The sequence below is a fragment of the Erinaceus europaeus genome, chromosome 9 (assembly GCF_950295315.1).
Source record: "Erinaceus europaeus chromosome 9, mEriEur2.1, whole genome shotgun sequence".
NCBI lineage: Eukaryota > Metazoa > Chordata > Mammalia > Eulipotyphla > Erinaceidae > Erinaceus > Erinaceus europaeus.
The window spans coordinates 66,324,332-66,346,422 of record NC_080170.1 but is presented as its reverse complement, the minus strand read 5'-3'; the positions used below and the strand labels follow the sequence as shown (position 1 = coordinate 66,346,422).

The window sequence follows — 22,091 nt, the reverse complement described above, 5'->3', positions numbered from 1 at the left end:
TTATGATCAAAACACTACAAAAATGGGAATAGATGGAAAATTCCTGAAGATAATGGAGTCTATATATAGCAAACCTACAGCCAACATCATACTCAATGGTGAAAAACTGGAAGCATTTCCCCTCAGATCAGGTACTAGACAGGGATGCCCACTATCACCATTACTATTCAACATAGTGTTGGAAGTTCTTGCCATAGCAATCAGGCAGGAACAAGGAATTAAAGGGATACAGATTGGAAGAGAAGTCAAACTCTCCCTATTTGCAGATGACATGATAGTATACATAGAAAAACCTAAGTAATCCAGCAAGAAGCTTTTGGAAATCACCAGGCAATACAGTAAGGTGTAAGGCTACAAAATTAGCATACAAAAGTCAGTGGCATTCCTCTATGCAAACACTAAGTTGGAAGAACATGAAATCCAGAAATCAATTCCTTTTACTATAGCAACAAAAACAATAAAATATCTAGGAATAAATCTAACTAAAAAAGTGAAATACTTATATACTGAAAATTATGAGTCACTACTCAAGGAAATTGAAAAAGACACAAAGAAGTGGAAAGATATTCTATGTTCATGGCTTGGAAGAATTAACATCATCTGGGTAGATGGCTACCCAGAGCCATCTACAGATTTAATGCTATCCCCATCAAGATCCCAACCACATTTTTTAGGAGACTAGAACTAATGCTACAAATAGTGATCTGGAACCAGAAAAGACCTAGAACTGCCAAAACAATCTTGAGAGGGAAGAACAGAACTGGAGGCATCACACTCCCAGATCTCAAACTGTACTATAGAGGCATTGTAATCAAAACTGCTTGGTAATGGAACATGAATAGACATACTGACCAGTGGAATAGAATTGAGAGCCCAGAAGTAAGCCCCCACACGTATGGACATCTAATCTTTGACAAAGTTGCCCAGACAATTAAATGGGGAAAAAAGAGTCTCTTCAACAAATGGTGTTGGAAAAAAAATGGGTTGAAATGTGCAGAAGAATGAAACTGAACCACTATATTTCACTAAATACAAAAGTAAATTCCAAGTGGATCAAGGACTTGGATGTTAGACCACAAACTATCAAATACTTAGGTGAAAATATTGGTAGAACTCTTTTCTGCATAAATCTTAAAGACATCTTTAATGAAACAAACCCAACTACAAAGAAGACTAAGGCAAGGACCTATGGGACTACATCAAATTAAAAAGCTTCTGCACAGCAAAAGAAAATTGGACCCAAAGAGACCTCTCACTGAATGGCAGACGATCTTTACATGCCATACATCAGACAAGAGGCTAATAACCAGAATATATAAAAAATTTGCAAATCTCAACAACAAGGAAACAAATAACCCCATCCAAAACTGGGGAGAGGACATGGACAGAATATTCACCACAGAAGAGATCCAAAAGGTTGAGAAACACATGAAAAAATGCTCCAAGTCTTTGAGTGTCAGAGAAATACAAATAAAGACAACAACGAGATACCACTTCATTCCTGTGAGAATGTCATACACCAGAAAAGGTAACACCAATAAATGATTGAGAGGTTGTGGAGTCAAAGGAACCCTCCTGAACTGCTGGTGGTAATATAAACTGGCCCAGCCTCTGTGGAGAATAGTCTGGAGAACTCTCATAAGGCTAGACATGGACCTACCCTATGATCCTGCAATTCCTCTCCTGGGAATATATCCTAAGGAACCCAACATGCCCATCCAAAAATATCTGTGTACATATATGTTCTTAGCAGCACGATTTGTAATAGCCAAAACCTGGAAGCAACCCAGGTGTCCAGCAACAGATGAATGGCTGAGCAGGTTGTGGTATATATACACAATGGAATACTACTCAGCAATTTAAAACGGTGACTTCACCATTTTCAGCGATCTTTGATGGACCTTGGAAGAATCATGTTAAGTGAAATAAGTCAGGAACAGAAGGATGAATATGGGATGATCTCACTTTCAGGCAGAAGTTGAAAAACAAGATCAGAAGAGAAAACACAAGTAGAACCTGAGCTGGAACTGGCATATTGCACCAAAGTAAAGGACTCTGGGGTGTGTAGGGTGGAGAATACAGGTCCAAAAAGGATGACAGAGGACCTAGTGGGGGTTGTTTTGTTATATGGAACATTGGAAAATGTTATGCATGTACAAACTATTGTATTTACTGTTGAATGTAAAACATTAATTCCCCAACAAAGAAATTAAAAAATATATTTGGGAAGATAACAGAATGGTTTTGCAAATAAACACTTTCATACCTGAGGCACCAGAAGTCCTAGGTTCAATCCCCAGCACCATCATTAGCCAGAACTGAGCAATGCTTTGGTTAAAAACAAACAAACAAAAACAAAAAAAACCCTGCCTCATCTGCAGGGAATGAAGCTTCATGAGCGGTGCTGCAATACTGCAGGTATCTCTCTTTTTTGTCTCTCTACCCCTCTCTCTTTCCACCTCTCTCCTCTATTAAAAATACTTTTAGAAATGACAGACTTTTGCAGACCTGATAACCCTGAGTAAAAAAGTGAAAGTGATCAAAAGTAAATAATAGCTGATATTTATTAAACTATACCATTTTAAGTACTTGGCATATATTAACTATTGTTACCTTCCCAAATTCCTATAAACAAGAATCTATATAGCATAAACAATATAGGTTTATAAAATTTATGTCTTGTATGTTTATCTTACCAGCAATATGCATAATGTATTTCATATATTACAATATATGCCATGTATATAATTAAACTATATAAGCGTAAGCAGGGACCTGTACACTTCCATTTGCATTTCCATAAATGGAGAGGCTGAAGGTTTAAGTGCCCTTTATAAGACCATACACCCTCTATATTGCTTAAGAGAGAATGATAATAATTAGAACAAATAATCAGAGCTGGGTGGCGGTGCACCTGGTAGATTACACAGTTTACCATGCTCAAGGACCCAGGTTCAAGCCCCTGGTCCCTACCTGCAAAGGGGATGCTTCACCAGTGGTAAAGTCATGCTGCAGGTATTTCTCTTTCTCTTTTCCTCTCTATCCCTCCCCCTTCCCTTTCTATTTCTCTTTGCTTCTATCACAAACAAAATAGGAAATAGAATAGTCCTCTCTCCTCCTAAATGTCTTCTATTAAACTTCTCCATGTGTATTATACTCAGTCTATAGCAGACAAGTCTGCAGAATTAGTGAAGACCAGGAAACTGGGGTTCTGATTGGCTTGTCTTGGGGGTCCCATTATTTGTAAGTGACAGACTGAAGCCTTAGGTATAGGCCTATTATGGTCCCTCAAGTCCAGTCCACCTGTTTCCTTCAAAACTCCTGGCCTTCATGACCACTCAGCTATGTCTTCAGTTTCCCACATTGTTGGAGAGGTGAACATACTACTGTGTCTTGTCTGGCCTCTGAACTCCAGTATTGCCTGAGACCTCTCTTCTGGACTGTTGTAGTAATTTTCTGGAAGACATTTTGGGCTTCTAGGGAAATGACCATCCTAAAAGCCTATTCCTCCCTTCCAAGTACTAACCAGGCCTGACCCTTGCTTAGCTTCCAAGATCAGACAAGATCAGGTGTGTTCAGGGTGGTATGGCCATAGACCTAAAAGCTTGTTGTTAAGGGGAACTTGCAACTTGGCCAAAGAAGTCTTGATGTTGGGGGTAGATAGCATGGTGGTTATGTAAAGAGACTCTCATGCCTGAGGCTCCAAAGTCCCAGGTTCAATCCCCTATGCCGTGATAAGTCAGAGCTGAGCAGTGCTCTGGTAAAAAAAAAAAAAAAAAGAAAAACAAAAAACAAAACAAACAACCCAAAACAACTATAGCAAAAGTCTTAACAAAACCCAGATAATTTCCCTGATATTTGCTAAGCTCCCCCTGGATGGCTGTTCACCTGCTGGGTGGAACTTGTTTTTTCTGGATTTGGAAGCAGTGACTAGAGGCAGCCTGGGGTTGACCAGGAGATGTGAATTTCAGTCCCAGTTATGCTATTCCACTGTGAAGCCCTCTCCCCTGTCCGGGCTCCAGAGGCATCAACACTTCTCTGGAGGGCTTGGCTTCCCGACGCCCCTACCTGCATCAACTTTCTGAGTCCGAAATCATGAATCTGATTCTGCAAGAATCTAGACCCTCCACTTGCTTAGGTCCCCTGGCTGATCCCTCCATAGCCACCCTTCTTTCAGCCTAATCCATCCTGTGCTCAGGGGAGCCCTGGCGGCAGCTCCTGGTGCTCCAGGCTTTGCATATGCTCCATGTGGTTTCCTGGAAGCAGCACATAGCACCCCCTTTCACGGGGCCAGGGGGTGGAGGTGGGTATGGTCTGGATCTAGCAAAGAGACTGCAAACAGCATGCTACAAGCAGCCCTTTCAGCTCATGGCCTTGGCAGTGCTGTGTGCAAATAATTTTAGGGAAGCTAGGCTTATGGCAGCTGCTTCTCGCCCTTCCTGCCTGCCTGCCTGCCTGCCTGTTGGATCTCCCCAGAGCCTGGGCAGCTTGAGGCCCCACCTGGTACACTGCCACCCCTGCTGGTACTTTTCCACTTCAAGAAACTGGAAGAGAGTTGGCTCTTCTTCCCAAAAATCTGGTGGGGAGTTGAAACCTACGGAAACCACCAGGATGACTGGGCAGGTGACATTGAGAGGTGCTTTTCTGCAGTGGGGCCTCTAATTCCAACACCCTTGCTGTTTCTCACCTTTTAAAAAAATATTTATTTATTTATTTATTCCCTTTTGTTGCTCTTTTATTGTTGTAGTTATTACTGTTGTTATTGATGTCATTGTTGTTGGATAGGACAGAAAGAAATGGAGGAGGGGAAGACAGAGAGGGGGAGAGAAAGATAGACACCTGCAGACCTGCTGCACTGCCTGTGAAGTGACTCCCCTGCAGGTGGGGAGCTGGGGGCTCAAACTTAGCTGGTATCTGTGCTTTGCACCACCTGCGCTTAATCTGCTGCGCTACCGCCCAACTCCTTTGTTCCTCACCTTTCTACACTCCTCTATTTCTCTGTACTTATAGGTGCAAGACTGTTTCTTCTTTGATAAGACAGAGATAAATCAAGAGGGGTGGGGGGATATAGAGAGGGAGAGAGGAAGAGAGACACCTGCAGCCCTGCTTCTTCACTCATGAAACTTCCCCCTGCAGGTGGGGGCTGCGGGCTTGGCCTTGTGCATGGTAATTTGTGCATTCAACCAGATGCACCCCTAGCCCCACCCCCAGTAAGAAGACTCTTATGTGCTGAGCTTGGGAGAAGCTGAGGGTGAGGCCTTGGGCTTCCTAGGTACCCTGAACTTTTTCTTTCCTCCAGCTAGGGCTATCACTGGGACTCAGTGCCTACACCATAATCCCAACACTTGAACATTTCTTTTTATTTTCTAATCAAGAAAATGTTTTACAAGACTACAGTTTCCCGTGGGTACAATTTCACATCTCCTTCAAAATATGTGTTAGCGCATCTTGCTCACTTGCCAGTGTCACCTCCCTCCACTGTAGGGCCTCCTCACCCTTTAGTGACCTCACTTCTACAGGGATAGAATAAGGGTATATTCATGTCCCATCCTGTCCTTTCCCCTGATTTCTTCCTTCCTTTCTTGCCTTTTAGTGATTTAATAATGATCGACAAGATTATAGGATAAGAGGGGTACAATTCCATACAATTCCCACCAGCAGAGTTCCGTATCCCCTCCCCTCCAATGGAAGGTTCCCTATTCTTTATCCCTCTGAAAGTATGGTCTAGAAAATTCTTTATGGAGTGCAGAAGGTGGGAGGTCTGGCTTCTATAATTGCTTCTCTGCTGAACATGGATGTTGGCAGGTCAGTCCATACCCCTAGCCTGTTTCTATCTTTCCCTGATGAGTTAGGGCTCTGGAAAGATGAGGTTCCAGGACACATTGGTGAGGTCATCTGCCTAGGGAAGGCATCATGGTAGCATCTGCAAGTTGGTGGCTGAAAACAGTAAAAAAAAAAAAAAAGGGGTGTGTGTGTATAGGGGAGATAGCATAATGTTTATGCAAATTATTTTCATGCCTAAGACTCTGAGGTCTCAGGTTCAATCCCTAGCACCACCATAAAAAAAAAAGTAATAAATTAAAATTTGTGGTGGGGAAGAGGCAGTAAAATAGCTTACTTGGATAGTACATTGCTTTGAAATGTGCACAGCCCAAGTTCAAAGGTGATTCAGTTTACATTCCTACCAGCAGTGAAGGAAGAGTTCTTTTGTGGGAAACACAAAATAATGCGTGGATTATAAACAAAGGGACCAGGAGTGCCTGACCTGACTAGTCAGTCCCCCATCAGGAATTCCTAGCGAAGGCAGACATGGGTTGGGGGTGGGGTAAGGGGCAATGAGTGGCAGTGACAGAAAACACATTTTATTTGACTGATGGCTAAACTTTTGTCCCAAGCACCAGAGCAAGTGTTTAGTAGCCTGGACTGGGTCAAAGAGATGTAAGGGAGCGTCCTTTAGAAGCCTCTCCCTTCCCAAGAGTTCATAGTGCTGAATTTGTCACATTCAGAAACCCCCAAGTGGGTAACCAAGGAGGGACCAGTGCAGACCAAGTTGAAGTCCACACAGAAAAACAGCGCGGGGCCAGGCAGAACTCTAAGAGTGACCTTGACATGCCCTTGGTCTCACCCACTTGGCCTCACTGCCAGCCTTTCCTCATCCTTCCTCCTCCCTTCAGTTTCACATTCCAAATTGCTTAAGAAGTTGACAATCCAATGCTTCATTTCCTCATGGCCCAGAGTTGCTCTTACGAGGGGGGAAAAAAAAAATCACACATTTGTCAGAAACTGGTAAAATAATACTATTCCTTAGTTCATTTGTCTATGATGTGGAAAATGCCAAGACAACCTTTTTTAATTTTCCTTCATTTGATGTGACATTCTTTTAGTAGGAACATACATATTTAAGAGTGTTGTGTGTTACTGATGGGTTAATTCTTTTATCACTGTGAAATACGATCTTTAATCCTTGTCTTGAAGTCTATTATTTCTGGTATTAGCTTGGCCATCCCATTATTCTCTTGAAAATTCTTTTCCTATTCTTTCATAAGTTACAATTTATCTTTGTCATGTGCACACCCAAGTTCAAAGGATGGAGGCCAGGTGATGGCACACCTTGTAGAGTGCAAACATTACCCTGCGTGAAGATCTGGGTTGGGGGCCAGGTGGTGATGCATCTGGTTAAATGCTCACATTACAGTGCACTAGAGCCCAGGTTCAAGTCCCTGGTCCCCACCTGCAGGGGAAGAGCTTCACAAGTAGTGGAGTAGGTGTCTCTCTGTATCTCTCCCTCTCTATCTCCCTCTGCCCTCTCAATCTCTCTGTCTCTACTCATAATAAATGAATAAAGTCCTGGGTTCAAGTCCCCCATCCCCACCTGCAGGGGAGAAGCTTCATGATTGGTGAAGCAGTGCTTCAGGTGTCTTTCTGTCTCTCTTTATGTTTCTTTCTGTCTTTCTATTAGAAAATAAGAAGAAGAAGAAGAAAAGAAAAAGAAGCAAATAGCCACTGGGAACAGTGGAGATGTCATATAGGCGCTGAAACCCAGAAGCTTAAGTGTGTGTGTGTGTGTGTGTGTGTGTGTGTGTGTGTGTGTGTGTGTGTTTCATTCTATTTTTTGTTGACTTGTATAGAGAGAACTTTAGAGGGGAGAGGGGTAAGGGAGACAGATAGATAGATAGATAGATAGATAGATAGATAGATAGATAGATAGATGATAGATAGATAGAGGAAGGCACCTGTGGGCCTGCTTCACTGCTCATGATGTATTCGCCTACAAATGGGGTTTGGGGGCTCAAAACCCAGGTCTTTGCACATGATCACCACCCCTGGCCCTCAGACCTCTTATATTTAATAAAACTATTGATGTGATTAATTTTTTATTATTTATTTGCCACTAGGGTTATCACTAGGACTTGGTGCCCACACATCAAATCCACTGCTCCTGGTGGCCATTTTTTCTTGATTTTTCTTCTTCAAAAATAAATCTGATAGGGCGGAAAGTAATTAGGAGGGTAGAGGGAGATAGAGAAGAAGAGAGACAATCACCTGTATTACTTGCTTCACCACTCATGAAGCTTCCCCCTTGTAGGCAGGGAGTGGTGGCTCAAACCCAGGTCCTTGCTCATGATAATGTGTGTACTTAATGAGGTGCACCACCAGCTGGCACCTGGTTAACTTTTTAATTCAATTTTATTTTATTTTTACAAAAGAGCACTACTCAGCTCTGGCTTATAGTAGTGCTGAGAATTGAAATTGGGACCTTTGGCACCTCAGGCATGAAAATTTTTTTTTATATCACTGCCATGCTATCTCTCCAATCAGTATGGTCAATTTTTGTCATTTTCACTAGGGCTTCACTGCCCCTGTTGTGAGCCAACTTTTTACAGATAGAAAGAGAGACAGGGGAGTCGGGTGGTAGCACAGAAAGAGAGACAGGGGAGTCAGGTAGTAGTGCAGCAGGTTAAGCGCAAAGCCAAAGGACCAACCTAAGAATCCCGGATCGAGCCCCTAGCTCCCCACCTGCAGGGGAGTCACTTCACAGACAGTGAAGCAGGTCTGCAGGTGTCTCTCTTTCTCTCCCCCTCTCTGTCTTCCCCTCCTCTCTTCATTTCTCTCTGTCCTATCCAACAACGATGACAACAACAACAGCAATAATAACTACAACAATAAAAACAAGAGCAACAAAAGGGAAAACAGATAAATAAATATAAAAATTTTTAAAAATAAAAAAAAAGAAAGAGAGACACAGGAATAGAGGAATAGAAGGGGAGACATCATAGCACCAAAGCTTCTTCCAGTGCATTTGGGGCCAAGTTTAAACCCATTATTTATTATCATTTTTAGTTTCAGTTTTCTATTTACAATTGTCTTTTCCTCCTGGGTGCTTTAAAGTTTTTGTTTTTATCAACTGTTTTAAACAGTATGGATTATGATGGGCAGTAGTGTAAGTATCTTTGTTCTTTATATGCTTTAACTTTTTAGGCTTATAATTTTCAAACATGAAAATCACATCTACTATATTTTCAAATGATTTTGTCTTCCTCTTTCATCTTAAAAAATGTGTGTGTGTGTGTGTGTGTGTGTATACTAGGATTTTTGAGATTGTGCCACAACTTAGTAATGTTTTATTTATTGTCTTTTAAACATCTTTATTTCCTGTATTTTATTTACTTCCTTAAATATATTACAGAAGAGCTATTATAGCCATTACTTGGGAAAATGCTTTTCAAAGTATCTTGCAAGTACAACTTTTGTGATGTTTTGAAATATATTTGACATTAAAAATTGTATAAATTAAGGTGCTCAACTTGTTAACTTGACACATTTATACATTGTAATGTGATTGCTATAGTAGCAATAATTAGTATCTCCATAAACTTACACAATTACTATCTCTTTAGTGATTGGAATAATTTAATCCTAGTATTCTTTCATATTTCTTTATTGGGAATTAATGTTTTATTGTCAACAGTAAATACAATAGTTTGTACATGTATAACATTTCCCAGTTTTCCACATAACAATACAACCCTGACTAGGTCCTCTGCCATCATGTTCCAGGACCTGCACCCCCCTCCCCCAGAGTCTTTTACTTTGGTGCAGTACACCAAATCCAGTCCAAGTTCTGCTTAGTGTTTTCTCTTCTGATCTTGTTTCTCAACTTCTGCCTGTGAGTGAGATCATCCCATATTCAACCTTCTGTTTCTGACTTATCTTACTTAACTTGATTCCTTCAAGCTCCATCCAAGATGGACTGAAAATGGTGAAATCAACATTTTTAATAGCTGAGTAGTATTCTGTTGTGTATTCATACCACAACTTGCTCAGCCACTCGGTTGTTGTTGGACACTTGGATTGCTTCCAGGTTTTTGGCTGTTACAAATTGTGCTGCTATGAACATAGGTATATACAGATCTTTTTGGATGGTTGTGTTTGGTTCCTTAGGTTATGTCCCCCCAGGAGAGAAATTATAGGGTCATAGAATAGGTCCATTTCTAGCCTTCTGAGAGTTCTCCAGACTGTTCTCCACAGGGGTTGGACCAATTTGCATTCCTACCAGCAGTTCTGGAGGGTTCTTTTGTCTCCACAATCTCTCTAGCATTTGCTGCAACTATCTTTTCTGATATATGACATTCTCACAGGAGTGAAGTGGTATTTCACTATTGTCTTTATTTGCAATTCTCTGATAATCAGTAACTTAGAGCATTTTTCCCTATCTCTCAGCCTTTTGGATCTCTTTTGTAGTGAATATTCTGTCCATGTCCTCTCCCCAGTTTTGGATAGGGTTATTTGTTCTCTTGTTGTTGAGTTTGGCAAGCTTCTTACATATTTTGCTTATTAGCCTCTTGTCTGATGTATGGCATGTAAAGATCTCCCATTCTGTGAGGGGTATCTTTGGGTCTAATTTTCTTTTGCTGTGCAGAAGCTTTTTAATTTGATGCAGTCCCATAGGTTTATACTTGCCTTAGTCTTCTTTGTAGTTGGGTTTGTTTCATTAAAGATGTCTTTAAGATTTATGCAGAAAAGAGTTCTGCCAATATTTTCACCTAAGTATTTGATAGTTTGTGGTCTAACATCCAAGTCCTTGATCCACTTGGAACTTACTTTTTTATTTAGTGAAATATAGTGGCTCAGTTTCATTTTTTTGCGTGTTTCAACCATTTTTTCCAACACCATTTAATAATCTGGGCACCTTTGTCAAAGATTAGATGTCTATAGGTATGGGGGCTTACTTCTGGGCTCTCAATTCTATTCCACTGGTCAGTGTGTCTATTCATGTTCCATTGCCAAGCAGTTTTGATTACAGTGGCCCTGTAATACAATTTGAGATCTGGGAGTGTGATGCCTTCAGTTCTGTTCTTTTTTCTCAATACTGTTTTGGAAATTCTATATCTTTTCTGGTTCAATATAAACATTTGTAGCTTTTGTTCCATTCTCCTAAAAATTTTGGTTGGAATCTTGATGGAGATTGTATTAAATTTTTATATGGCTCTGGGTAGTATATTCATTTTGATGAATATATTTATATTTATTTAGATTTATATTCTTCCAACCCATGAACATGGAATATCTTTTCACCTCTTTGTGTCTTTTTCTATTTCCTTGAATAGTGACTCAGAATTTTCAATATACAAGTTTTTCAGTTCTTTGGCTAGGTTTATTCCTAGATATTTTATTGTTTTGTTGCTATAGTAAAAAAATTGATTTCTGGATTTCTTCTTCTTCTAACTTAGTGTTCACATAAATAAATCCTAGTATTTTATCAGGATTGATGATTGCAATAACAACTTTATATTAACATGTTCTAAGTAAGGGCCACTGTCATCAAAACTGCTTGGTTCTAGAACATAAATGACCAGTGGGATAGAATTAAGAGCCCAGAAGTAAGGCCAACACCTATGGACATCCTCTAGATTCATGTGTCATATTGGGATTTATCTGTAAGTTGTAGTATTGTTTTTATTCATTTACTTTATTTTTGTCTCTTCATTCGGAATACTTCCTATTGCTTCTTTTTCCCCCCACTGCCTGAACTATGAATCCACCACTCCTGGAGGGCAACCCTCTCACCCCTCCCCCATTTTTTTTGTTTTGTTTTGCTTTCTTTATTAGCTAGGACAGAGAGAAGTTGAGAGGGGAGAGGAAAATAGGAAGAGAGACAGAGAGGCACCTGAAGTATTTGCTTCACCACCTGTGAAACGTTGCAGGTGAGGACCAGGGCCTCAAACCCAGGTCCTTGTCCATGGTATTGTGTGTACTTAACCAGAATATTAACACCCAGCCCCTACTGGTTCTTTAATTCACTAATCTTGGATACATTTTTCATCAGTGTATAATCTACCTGGAATCCCACTCAATGTATGAATGCTTCACTCTAGAATTCTTGTTCACATCTTTTCTGTGTCATCTATAACTCTCATTGCATTTTGGAGTACATGCAGCACAATTCTAATTGTCCTAATGCTCCTTTTTTCAATTCTTACTTCTGTATTAGTTTCAGATCTGTTATAAATGGTTGCTTTTCCCCTTATCAAGTTTTTATTTCCCTGATTATTTATGTGTCTTGTATTGCCTATAATGTATTTATATTAAAAATTATTTGTTGTCAGATGAGATTGGGTATAATCAAGGTGGTATGACCACAGACAAAATCATTTGTTGTATATCTGAAAATTTTATAACTATTTACTAGAGATAATGTGAGATAAACAGAGGGAGGGAGCTAGAGAAGCAGAGCATCACTCTGGAACATGCAATACCAGGGGTCAAACTTGGGACCTCATACATCAGGGCCTAACACTTTATTACTCCCAGGCTGCTCTATCTGTAATTAGAATTTGACTCAGCATCCTGTATATTATCTGGCAGCACTAGTTCCTAAGTGCTCTAGTTCTTATCATCTCCTCAGTCAGGCCCTCTACCCTGCCTGGGTTCTCAATCACCCCACTTCCCCCAGGAGCCCAGGATAACCAGTAGTAGAGAGCTAGGTATACTTTTGTCCCTGTCTCTCAGAGCCCCCTGGTATTTATTGTCTGACAGCCACAATATCAAAACCCCATGTTTCATACAATAGTCCAATTTTCTTTTTTTTTCTTCTTCATCTAATTGTCTGTTGCCACCAGGGTTATCACTGGGACTCAGTGCCTACACAACAAATCCATCATTCTTTTCAGTCCCTCAGGACTCCCCCCCATTCTTTTTTTCTCCTTTCTTTTTTCTTCCTTCCTTCCTTTCTTTCTTTCTTTCTTTCTTTCTTTCTTTCTTTCTTTCTCTCTCTCTTTCTTTCTTTCTTTCTTTCATCGAGACAAAGAGAAACTGAGAGGGAAAGAAGCGATAGAGAGGGCAGAAGAAAGACATCTGTCTGCAGCATTGCTTCACTGCTCATGAAGCTTCCCCTTGCAGGTGGGGACAGAGGGCTTTTACCTTCATCCTTGTGCTTGGTAATATGTGCACTCTAACTGGTGTGCCACTGACCAGCCTCTATTATTCTATTCTTTTATTCAAGAGAGTGAATCCGGTTTTTGTAGCTCTCTTGGTGCAGGTGGAACCCCTTCTCCAGAAGTTCATGTTCTTAACGAGAAACCCAAACATAATGCTCATGAGTCAGAGATGACCATTTACACCATTATCACCAAAGGAGAAACAAGACCAGCATGTTATAATCTGTCCTTGACATCATTTGCAATGGTTTGAACCCAGAGGTAGGCTTCACTGAAGGTCATTGTTGGGAGAGTGACTACTCCTGAGTTTGGAGGCAGTACCACTGAGGAGGTGTCCACACTGGGTTCAGAGAGGGACTTGGTCAAGTCCTCTTTATTCCTGCCCAGGCAATAGTTGCATTCTTCCCTGGGCTTCTGAAAATAAAAATGAAATCATACCCTCTTTTTTCTCTTTGGCTTTCTTCTATCTAGCTGTGTGCCGCTACCCTCTGGGCATGTCTGGGGGTCACATCCCAGATGAATACATCACAGCCTCCAGCCAGTGGTCAGAGTCCACAGCCGCCAAATATGGAAGGTGAGAATAGAGGCCCTGGAAGCCCAAGCTCCAGCCTGGACAGAATTCCTGAACATGGAGACTGACTCCAGGTTTTACCTTCTCCCTGTGAGCATTGCTGGAAACAGACATCACTGTGGGCCTGGGAAGGCTATGTAGAAGCAGTTACATGAATCACTGGAGTTAGGACACCCACCTTCTCAACAATGTCTGTGAAACACCATTCATAGTACAAAGCATTGGACTCCCCAACAGATAAGGTCCCCAATAAGTTCTTCCTGTATTTCAGGCACACTCACAAAGACCCTCCTCACCCTACACAGAATTCAGTGGGTCCAGTGGTCTGATATATAGGGTCCCCCAGGGAATAAACTCCTTTATCAAAAGTGACTCAACTTGTGGGCTAAATTCTCCTCCTTCTGGAATCTAATTTCTTTTATTTGAGCAAAGTATTTATTTGAGTTCAATTGAAATCACCCATAAAACATGAGCCCATGAAAACTGAAGGCCAACATTCTCATAATTTTGACCCTGGTATGTGGTGTAAAATGGTGGTTGGGGTGTGCAAGGGAGCTCCAATAAATAGGTGACCTCAGTGAGAAAGGGTACATTTGAGGGGATGCTGAATGAACCACAGATTTGCTCACTGGTAGCTCAACTTGCAGGCAATAGAATGAGTCCAGATCATATACTTGTCCCCAGTGTGCTTTTACCTTCATGTCCCTTTGGGTGTCCATGACTTTGAGCTGTGCACAGTGTTTACCCCACCTCTCTGAATTCCACTGCATTACAAAACTCCCTAGAAACCTCATGGTCCTGTCCTTCTTCTTCTTGTAAGTTGATATCAGAGCAACAAGTTTTCAACATGGTTATGTGATGATATAGGAGAAAGGATGACAACTGATATGATGGAGGCACAAAGGATTTCATGCCCCTCAATGTCTCTAGATCAGACTGGAAGTAGATGCCCTGTCTTCTGAAAGGTGTGGCTCCCTAGGTGATGACTTTTTCTGTGTTCCCTGGGGACACCAGAAGGAATCATGTAGGGCAGTGGTGGAAAGACCCCCAAACCTCTTTGGTTGGGGGGTCAGGACAGGCCAGTTGCCTACTGGAGATTGAGAACCAACCCTTGATTTCCCTGTTCCTCAATATCACTACTCAAGGCTGGACTCAGAAGAAGGGGATGGAGCTTGGTGCCCAGAGATTTCAGTGGAGCCTGATGACCTGAAGGAGTTTCTGCAGATTGACCTTCGCAGTCTGCACTTCATCACGCTGGTGGGCACCCAGGGACGTCATGCAGGGGGCCATGGCATTGAGTTTGCTCCCATGTACAAGATCAACTACAGTCGTGATGGGACACGTTGGATTTCTTGGCGGAACCGGCATGGGAAACAGGTAGGAAGAGAAGACATCTAGTAACATAGTTTGGCTTACGTTAGAAGAGGACGTATACCGCTTAGCCACATAGATATGTGTGTCCCCTCTCCTCAGACCTGGCATGCTTTTGTGAATGTGTGAACCAGGATGAGCAAGGATGGAGAGAGGAGCAGAGAGGACTATCAAGGCTGCTGCAAACACCAAGTGAATTCATCTTGCTCTTTGAACATCCTTCCAAGTAGTGATGACTTGGGGATGAGGAGAGTTGGTATGACTTCATGGTATCTTCTCATACATCTACTTCTCTCTCCTCAGGTGTTGGATGGGAATAGGAACCCCTATGACATTTTCCTAAAGGACTTGGAACCACCCATAGTGGCCAGATTCGTCCGCTTCATTCCAGTCACCGACCACTCCATGAACGTGTGCATGAGGGTGGAACTCTATGGTTGTGTCTGGTTGGGTAGGTCTCTAGATGGAAGGCATATAGACCTAATCAAAACCAATCACCCCTGGAAAATAAGCAATCAAATCAAAATGTGATGGGCTTGATTATCCCTGGAACAAAGTAATTCCTTCCAGTCTGAGGTACAGAAAGGAGCAGTGTTGATATACCAGGACTTGGTGCCTCAACCATGGAAAAGAACATTCAGAGTCACTTGATCAGTGTTACCAATTTAGGCCCTGGGTAGATTCATGCACAACATGGCACCCAAGATGGAGCCCTGAAAGCTACAGGTGGCTCTATGGGAGAGTTGGTCTGAGCAGCAGGCTTACTATTTTTTTTTTTTTAACAAAGGCTTTGGCATTTCTCTGTTTCCACTTCTCTGTTGACAGATGGCTTGGTGTCTTACAATGCTCCAGCTGGACAGCAGTTTGTACTCCCTGGAGGCTCCATCATTTATCTGAATGATTCTGTCTACGATGGAGCCATTGGGTACAGGTGAATTCTGGGAAACTTTGGTCATCGGAGTGGGAAAATGGCAGAAGAAAAAAATGTTTTGTTATGGTTTGGGTTTAATAATTAGCTTCTCAACCCACCAGTGATTACTTAAAAACTGTACTTGACTATGAGATAATTTAAATGAAGTAAAGTATTTAATCTTTATTGGCAATAAATTTGGGGAGACAAATGCAAGGAAAACAATACATTATAAAAAGTGAGAGCTAAACTTTGTAGGTATGGTAGCAATATTTTTAGACCCTCAAACCAGGGCAGGTTCTGACACAAATGAGGACCTACTTATAGAGACAAAGAGTCAGGATAATTGAAGTTGTTAGGGGAATACATTGGACAAGAAAATAATTTCAGGAAGAATAAACCCATGAGTATAAGTGCTGCAGAAATTGAGAAATAAGGGAAACTATGACTGCTTGCAGTAGACAAAGTATGTTTCTGAGATGATGAATAATTGAAACAAAGGGAACAGTTAGAAAGAGGCAAAGGAAATAATAATAATTTAAAAAAGCATTGAGAACTAGAGTGACTATAGCAGTAAAGCTGGGGAAATGTGTAAAGGCCAATAGAGGGATGGTCACAGTACAGATGTCAGAGAGATTATGGGGGGAAAAGGAACTCTGCTACACTGCTGGTGGGAACGCAAACTGGTGCCCTTTTTGGAAGACTTTAAACTTTGGAAGTCCTTAAACTAAGAAAAATATGGGCAAGGGGTAGATAGTGCAATGATTATGCAAAGAGACTCTCATGCCTAAGACTCTAAAGTCCCAGGTTCAATCCCTTAGACCACTATAAATAAAATCTGAACAGTGCTCTAGAGAAAATAAAAACCAGGGCTGGGTGGTGGTGCACCTCTTTGAGTGTACATGTTACAATGTGCAAAGACCTGTGTTGAAGCTCCGGTCCCCACCTGCAGAGGAAAAGCTTTTCAAGTGGTGAAGCAGGGTTGCAGGTGTTTCTCTGTTTCTCTTCCTCTCTATCTCCCTCTTCCCTCTCAATTTCTGGCTGTCTCTATTCAATAAAAACTAAATATAATAAAAAAATTTATAAAGAATAAAGAAGGGAGCCAGGCGATAGCACAGCGGGTTAAGCACACGTGGCGCAAAGTACAAGGATTGGTGTAAGGACCCCGGTTCGAGTCCCCAGCTCCCCACCTGCAGGGGAGTCACTTCACAGGTGGTGAAGCATGTCTGCAGGTGTCTGTCTTTCTCTCCCCCCTCTGTCTTCCCCTCCTCTCTCCATTTCTCTCTGCCCTACCCAACAACAACAATAGCAATAACTACAACAATAAAGCAAGGGCAACAAAAGGGAATAAATAAATATAAAAAAAGAAAAAAGAAAAACCAAAAAACATAAACAGAAAAATAAATATAAAATTACCTTATGATCCAGCAATACCACCTTTTAGGTATTTATCCAAAAGACACTGGAAACACTAATTTGAAGGAAACACATATTATGTGGAATATGTGGAAACACATATTCGAATATGCACCCTTGTGTTTATAGCTATATTACTCACAATAGCCAAAAAATGGAAATGGCATAAATGCCCATCAACAGATGACTGGCTAAACAAGTTATAGGTTAGACTATGCTATGACCAAAATACATGATATTGCATCCTTTGGGACAAATTATATGGAACTGGAGGTGATTATGCTTAGCTAAATAAGTAAAGAAATAAAAGACAACTGCCAACTACCAGATCGTTTCTCTAATGTGGAATCAAGATATTACATTCATATGAACTTGCTAAAAAACGAAGAAGAAATTGAAGAAAGAGGAGGAGAAGGAGGAGGAGGAGAAGGAGGAGGAGAAGGAGATGATGGTGAAGAAGGAGAAGGGAAGGGGAAGAAGAAGGAGGAGAAAAAGAAGTAAAAAAAGAAGAAGAAGGAGGAGGAGGAGGAGGAGGAGAAGAAGGAGAAAGAGAAGGAGAAGGAGAAGAAGGAGAAAGAGAAGGAGAAGGAGAAGAAGGGACAAGCAAACTTATTTCTAAGACTTATGAGAATTATAGTGGTTATCTTTGGCAGGTAGGAGGGTAGGGACACAGAACTTTGGTGGTGGGTGTGGTGTGGAACTATACACTGTAATCTTACAATCTTGTAGCATACTATTAATAACAGATAAAACGAGGGTAGTAGTGGTGGAGAGAAGTAGAGTCAGGTACAGTAGAATATAGGACTTGGTGTAAGATATTCCACTTGCCAATCTTCCACTCCTCTTCTCCTCTCTCTTCCCTGCCCCCTTCCCTTTTTCCTCTTTAGAAGAGATGGAGTCTGTTAGAAGTTATACCCTTGTGTAGTTCAGGTTGGATGGTGGTGAGAGATGAATGAGTCTCAGAAATAAGAATGTGACATTCTAGTACCTCCATTGGCTTAATTGGAAAGAACAAACTACCCCATCTTACAAACTACCACTCTCTGGGTAAAGCTCTTGAGTCATTCAGTATCCTAGTCACTTCCTTTCCATCTACTTAGTCACTGTTGTTTCTCATTTTGAAACCATGTTGGCGTCATTTGACTCCACCACACCCCCACTGGCCTATACTCAAGGTATGGAGGAAACAGGAAGTGTGTTGATTTCTGTTTAGTTTAATCAGCCATTGCTCATGGACTGTTACATTTTTTACAAGGGATTTTAGCTCTATGTGACAGGTGTTCAATTATAATGAAGTCTTTTTTAAAAATTCTACCTGCTTAGAGAAAGAAAGAGGACAAAGGAGAGGAGAGGTAGAGAGAGGGGAGAAAGATTATAGGACTGCTTCATCATCCATGGAGCATCCCTGGATGCTGTACAGGGATCAAACCCAGGGCCTTGTAGTAAGGCTTGCACTTTGCCCACTGAGTTGTCTCCCAGCCCCATAATAAAGTATTTAATTCTATATTTGAGAAACTTACTGTTGGGAATGGAGCTCATATGAGAAATAAGTGACTGTGATAGAAGGATATGAGTAAGAGTCATCCTGAGCGCTCCAGCAGAAAGCACAGTGTTGGAAGTGAAACACTAGGATTCATGATTTGAGCTACTCCTATTGGCTAGGAATGATAAAAATATGTAGACAAATCATTTTGCAAAGATGTAGCATTCACTGCATAGAAGACATTGTCAGATTGGAGGATCAGTAATGACTAGATAAGATCTAAACCAGGCCTCAAGGCTGAGTGGCACTTTCACACACAGAGTAACCAGGCTGGCTGAATTGGGCAGAGGGTCACCTGACAGCAAAGAAGTTCTGTTGGCAGAGTTTAGGAGAATGTCTGGGAAGGACCACCAGACTAGTTAACTGTAGGCTGCTGGGAAATATATTTATTGCAAATAAATCTGTTCCCTAAGCTTTCTGATCTTTAGAGAGATGGAAACCATGGCAAACCTTGGAAAATAATTTTAGGGCCTTGTCACTGTGGATAGTAAGACCACAGAACTAGTATAGGTGGAGGTGGGATGGGGTGGGGGTGCTGCAGATGTCTCACCTGATAGAGCTCACACATTACCATGCACAAGACCTGGGTGTGAGCCATGGGTTACTATACAGGAATGCCAGCGAAAGGAAGCTTTTATAAGTAGTGGATCAGTGCTGCAGTGTATCTCCTCTCTGTGTCTCAATTTCTCTCTGTCTCTCACCCTCTATCTAAAAGAAAAAAATGGAAAGGGGTTAGGTGGTCCTTTTCACACACATTATAGTGTGAATGGATCTGGGTTCAAGCCTCCAGTCCCCACCTGCAGAGGAGAAGCTTCACAAGCAGTGAAACAGTGCTGCGGGTGTCTCTTGCTCTATCTCTATCTCACCCTCTTCCTCAATTTCTCTGTCTCTATTCAAAATAAATCAACAAAGTCTAACAATAACATGCATTTGTAAAGGAATATTTTAAAAATAACAATAGTAGGGGGTCAGGTAGCGGGTTAAGCACACATGGCATGAAGCACAAGGACTGGCTTAAGGATCCCAGTTCGAGCCTGCAGGGGAGTTGCTTCACAGGTGGTGAAGAAGGTCTGTGGGTGTCTATTTTTCTCTCCCCCTCTCTGTCTTCCTTGCCTCTCTCCATTTCTCTTGGTCCTATCCAACAACGACGATATCAAAAACAACAACAACTACAACAACAATAAAAAACAACAAGGGCAACAAAAGAGAAAATACACAAATAAGTATTTTTTAAAAGTAACAATAATAAATAAATATTTAAAAAATAAAAAACTGGCCAATGGGAGCAGTAGAGTCATACAGGCAACTGAACCCTTGTAATATCACCTTGGTGGCAAGAAAATAGGTTGTAATTCAGCAAAAATCTTTCAATGAATAAACATGTTTTTAATGTAACAGTAAGGCTGGCACACAATCACTCTTAGCCATTTAGTCTCTTCATCTCAGAAGCTCCTGATGGAACTCCAGAGCTTGAGATACAGGATGTGGGAGAGAGAAGTTTCACAGTATGAGCTCTTCTTCTTTTTTTTTTTTAATTAATTTATTTTTTGAAGTTCTTCTTTAAAAAAGGAAAGAGCCTTCTATATATCCTTCAGCTGTTCAGTTCATATAAATACATACAGATCCATCCAGAAGTCAAATTCTAACAACCTGCCTCATTCAATGTAAAGCTTTAATACCTGGAGCAGGAAGGCTTCCATGTGGGACACAAAACTAACATTTTACTAGATTTAGCTATGCTCTGGTACTGAAATTTGGCATCAGTTCCTTCTCTTTATGCCATTTAGTTCAATATTAAATTGAGCTCTTGGAGCTGTGGGGAGGAGAGAGTGTGACTGATGTCCCTGAACTAGATGCACTGAAAAGTGGCAACATGATGTCCAATGAGAATGAAGAAAAATTCCAGCAAATCCATTTAGGGTGGGCAAGGGTGATGATCTACTGTGATCTTCCCGCATTCACTCACAGACTCATCAGTGGGAGAGTATTGCACAAATGGAGGCAACAATACTGGCTTAGCAACATAAAGATACATGTTTAGATTCTCACTCAAGAGGCAGAACAGGGAGTCGGGCTATAGCACAGCGGGTTAAGCGCAGGTGGCGCACAGTGCAAGGACCGGTGGAAGGATCCCAGTTCAAGCCCCCAGCTCCCCACCTGCAGGGGAGTCGCTTCACAAGCGGTGAAGCAGGTCTGCAGGTGCCTATCTGGGTCTCTTCCCCTCTCTGTCTTCCCCCTCCTCTCTCTATTTCTCTCTGTCCTATTCAACAACAATGACAACAATAATAACCAAAACAAACAAACAAAAAAAAAAACCAAGGGCAACAAAAGGGAATAAATAAATAAAATAAATATTTTTTAAAAAAGAGGCCGAACAATCACCCAGATTTATAAATACAAAAAGACCAACACCAAGGCACATTGTTGTAAAACTATCAAAAGTCAATAACAAGGAAAAAATTTTGCTGGCTGCTAGGGAAAGGAAAGAAGTTACATACAGAGGCAGAGCTATAAGATTGTCATCAGGTTTCTCTTCACAAACTCTAGAGACAAGGAGAGAGTGGAATGACATATTCACAGTTCTAAAGGAGAGGAAATTCCAGCCACGAATATTGTATCCTGAAAAATTATCCTTCAAATATGAGGGAGAAATAAAGGTTTTCTCAAATATTAAGAACTAAAGGAATCTGCCACAATCAACCCCATTTTACAAGAACTAATGAACTGAGTCCCACAAGAAAGGAGGGAAAAAAAGGAATACACATTCCAAACACCAAGTTGCAGATGCTGTCATGATGTCAACCTGACCCGGACAGACGACCTCACCAATATGTCCTGGAGCCCCACCTCTCCAGAGCCCTGCCTCAGTAGGGAAAGATAGGGACAGGCTGGGAGTATGGATCGACCTGTCAGTGCCCATGTCCATCAGAGAAGCAATGACAGAAACCAGACCTCCCACCTTCTGTACCCCATAATGATCCTGGGTCCATGCTCCCAGAGGGATAAAGAATAGGAAAGCTTCCAATGGAGTGAATAGGATATGGAAGTCTGGTAGTGGGAAATGTGTGGAATTTCACCCCTCTTATTCTATGGTCTGTCGATATTGTCTACTTTTTATTTTATAAATAAATTAAATAAAAATAATAAATAAAGATATATGTTTAGTACACAGGAAAAGGCGAGGAGGGCCTGTGAAACAGCTCACTTTGAGGGTGCACTGTCACTGTCACTGTCACTGTCATGTATGCAACCATAGCTCAAGCCCAGCCCCCACTACAGTAAAGGAAGCTTTGGTGCTCTGATCTCTTTCACTTTCTTCTTCTGCCTCCTCTTCGTTGTCAC

At 41.4% G+C, this 22,091-nt stretch overlaps 1 protein-coding gene and 1 long non-coding RNA gene across 5 annotated transcripts in view; both read left to right on the top strand.

Annotated features, from left to right (window-relative positions):
* LOC132540421 (uncharacterized) overlaps window positions 1–22,091 on the top strand; it is a 216,491-nt gene that overhangs the window by 158,956 nt on the left and 35,444 nt on the right. The window lies entirely within an intron of this gene.
* Window positions 1–22,091, top strand: part of DDR2 (discoidin domain receptor tyrosine kinase 2) — a 158,776-nt gene that overhangs the window by 101,241 nt on the left and 35,444 nt on the right. For 3 of the 4 annotated variants that reach the window (XR_009551612.1, XM_007533311.3, XM_060198096.1), the window contains 4 exons: window positions 13,410–13,512; window positions 14,655–14,886; window positions 15,184–15,331; window positions 15,706–15,811. Coding sequence is in view for 3 of the 4 variants with exons in the window: in XM_007533311.3 (XP_007533373.3) it covers window positions 13,410–13,512; window positions 14,655–14,886; window positions 15,184–15,331; window positions 15,706–15,811 (589 nt within the window). In the remaining variant the exon portion in view is untranslated. Of the gene's footprint in view, window positions 1–8,852; window positions 8,942–13,409; window positions 13,513–14,654; window positions 14,887–15,183; window positions 15,332–15,705; window positions 15,812–22,091 lie in introns of those variants that run through there. The other variant, XM_060198097.1, reaches the window with a different exon arrangement.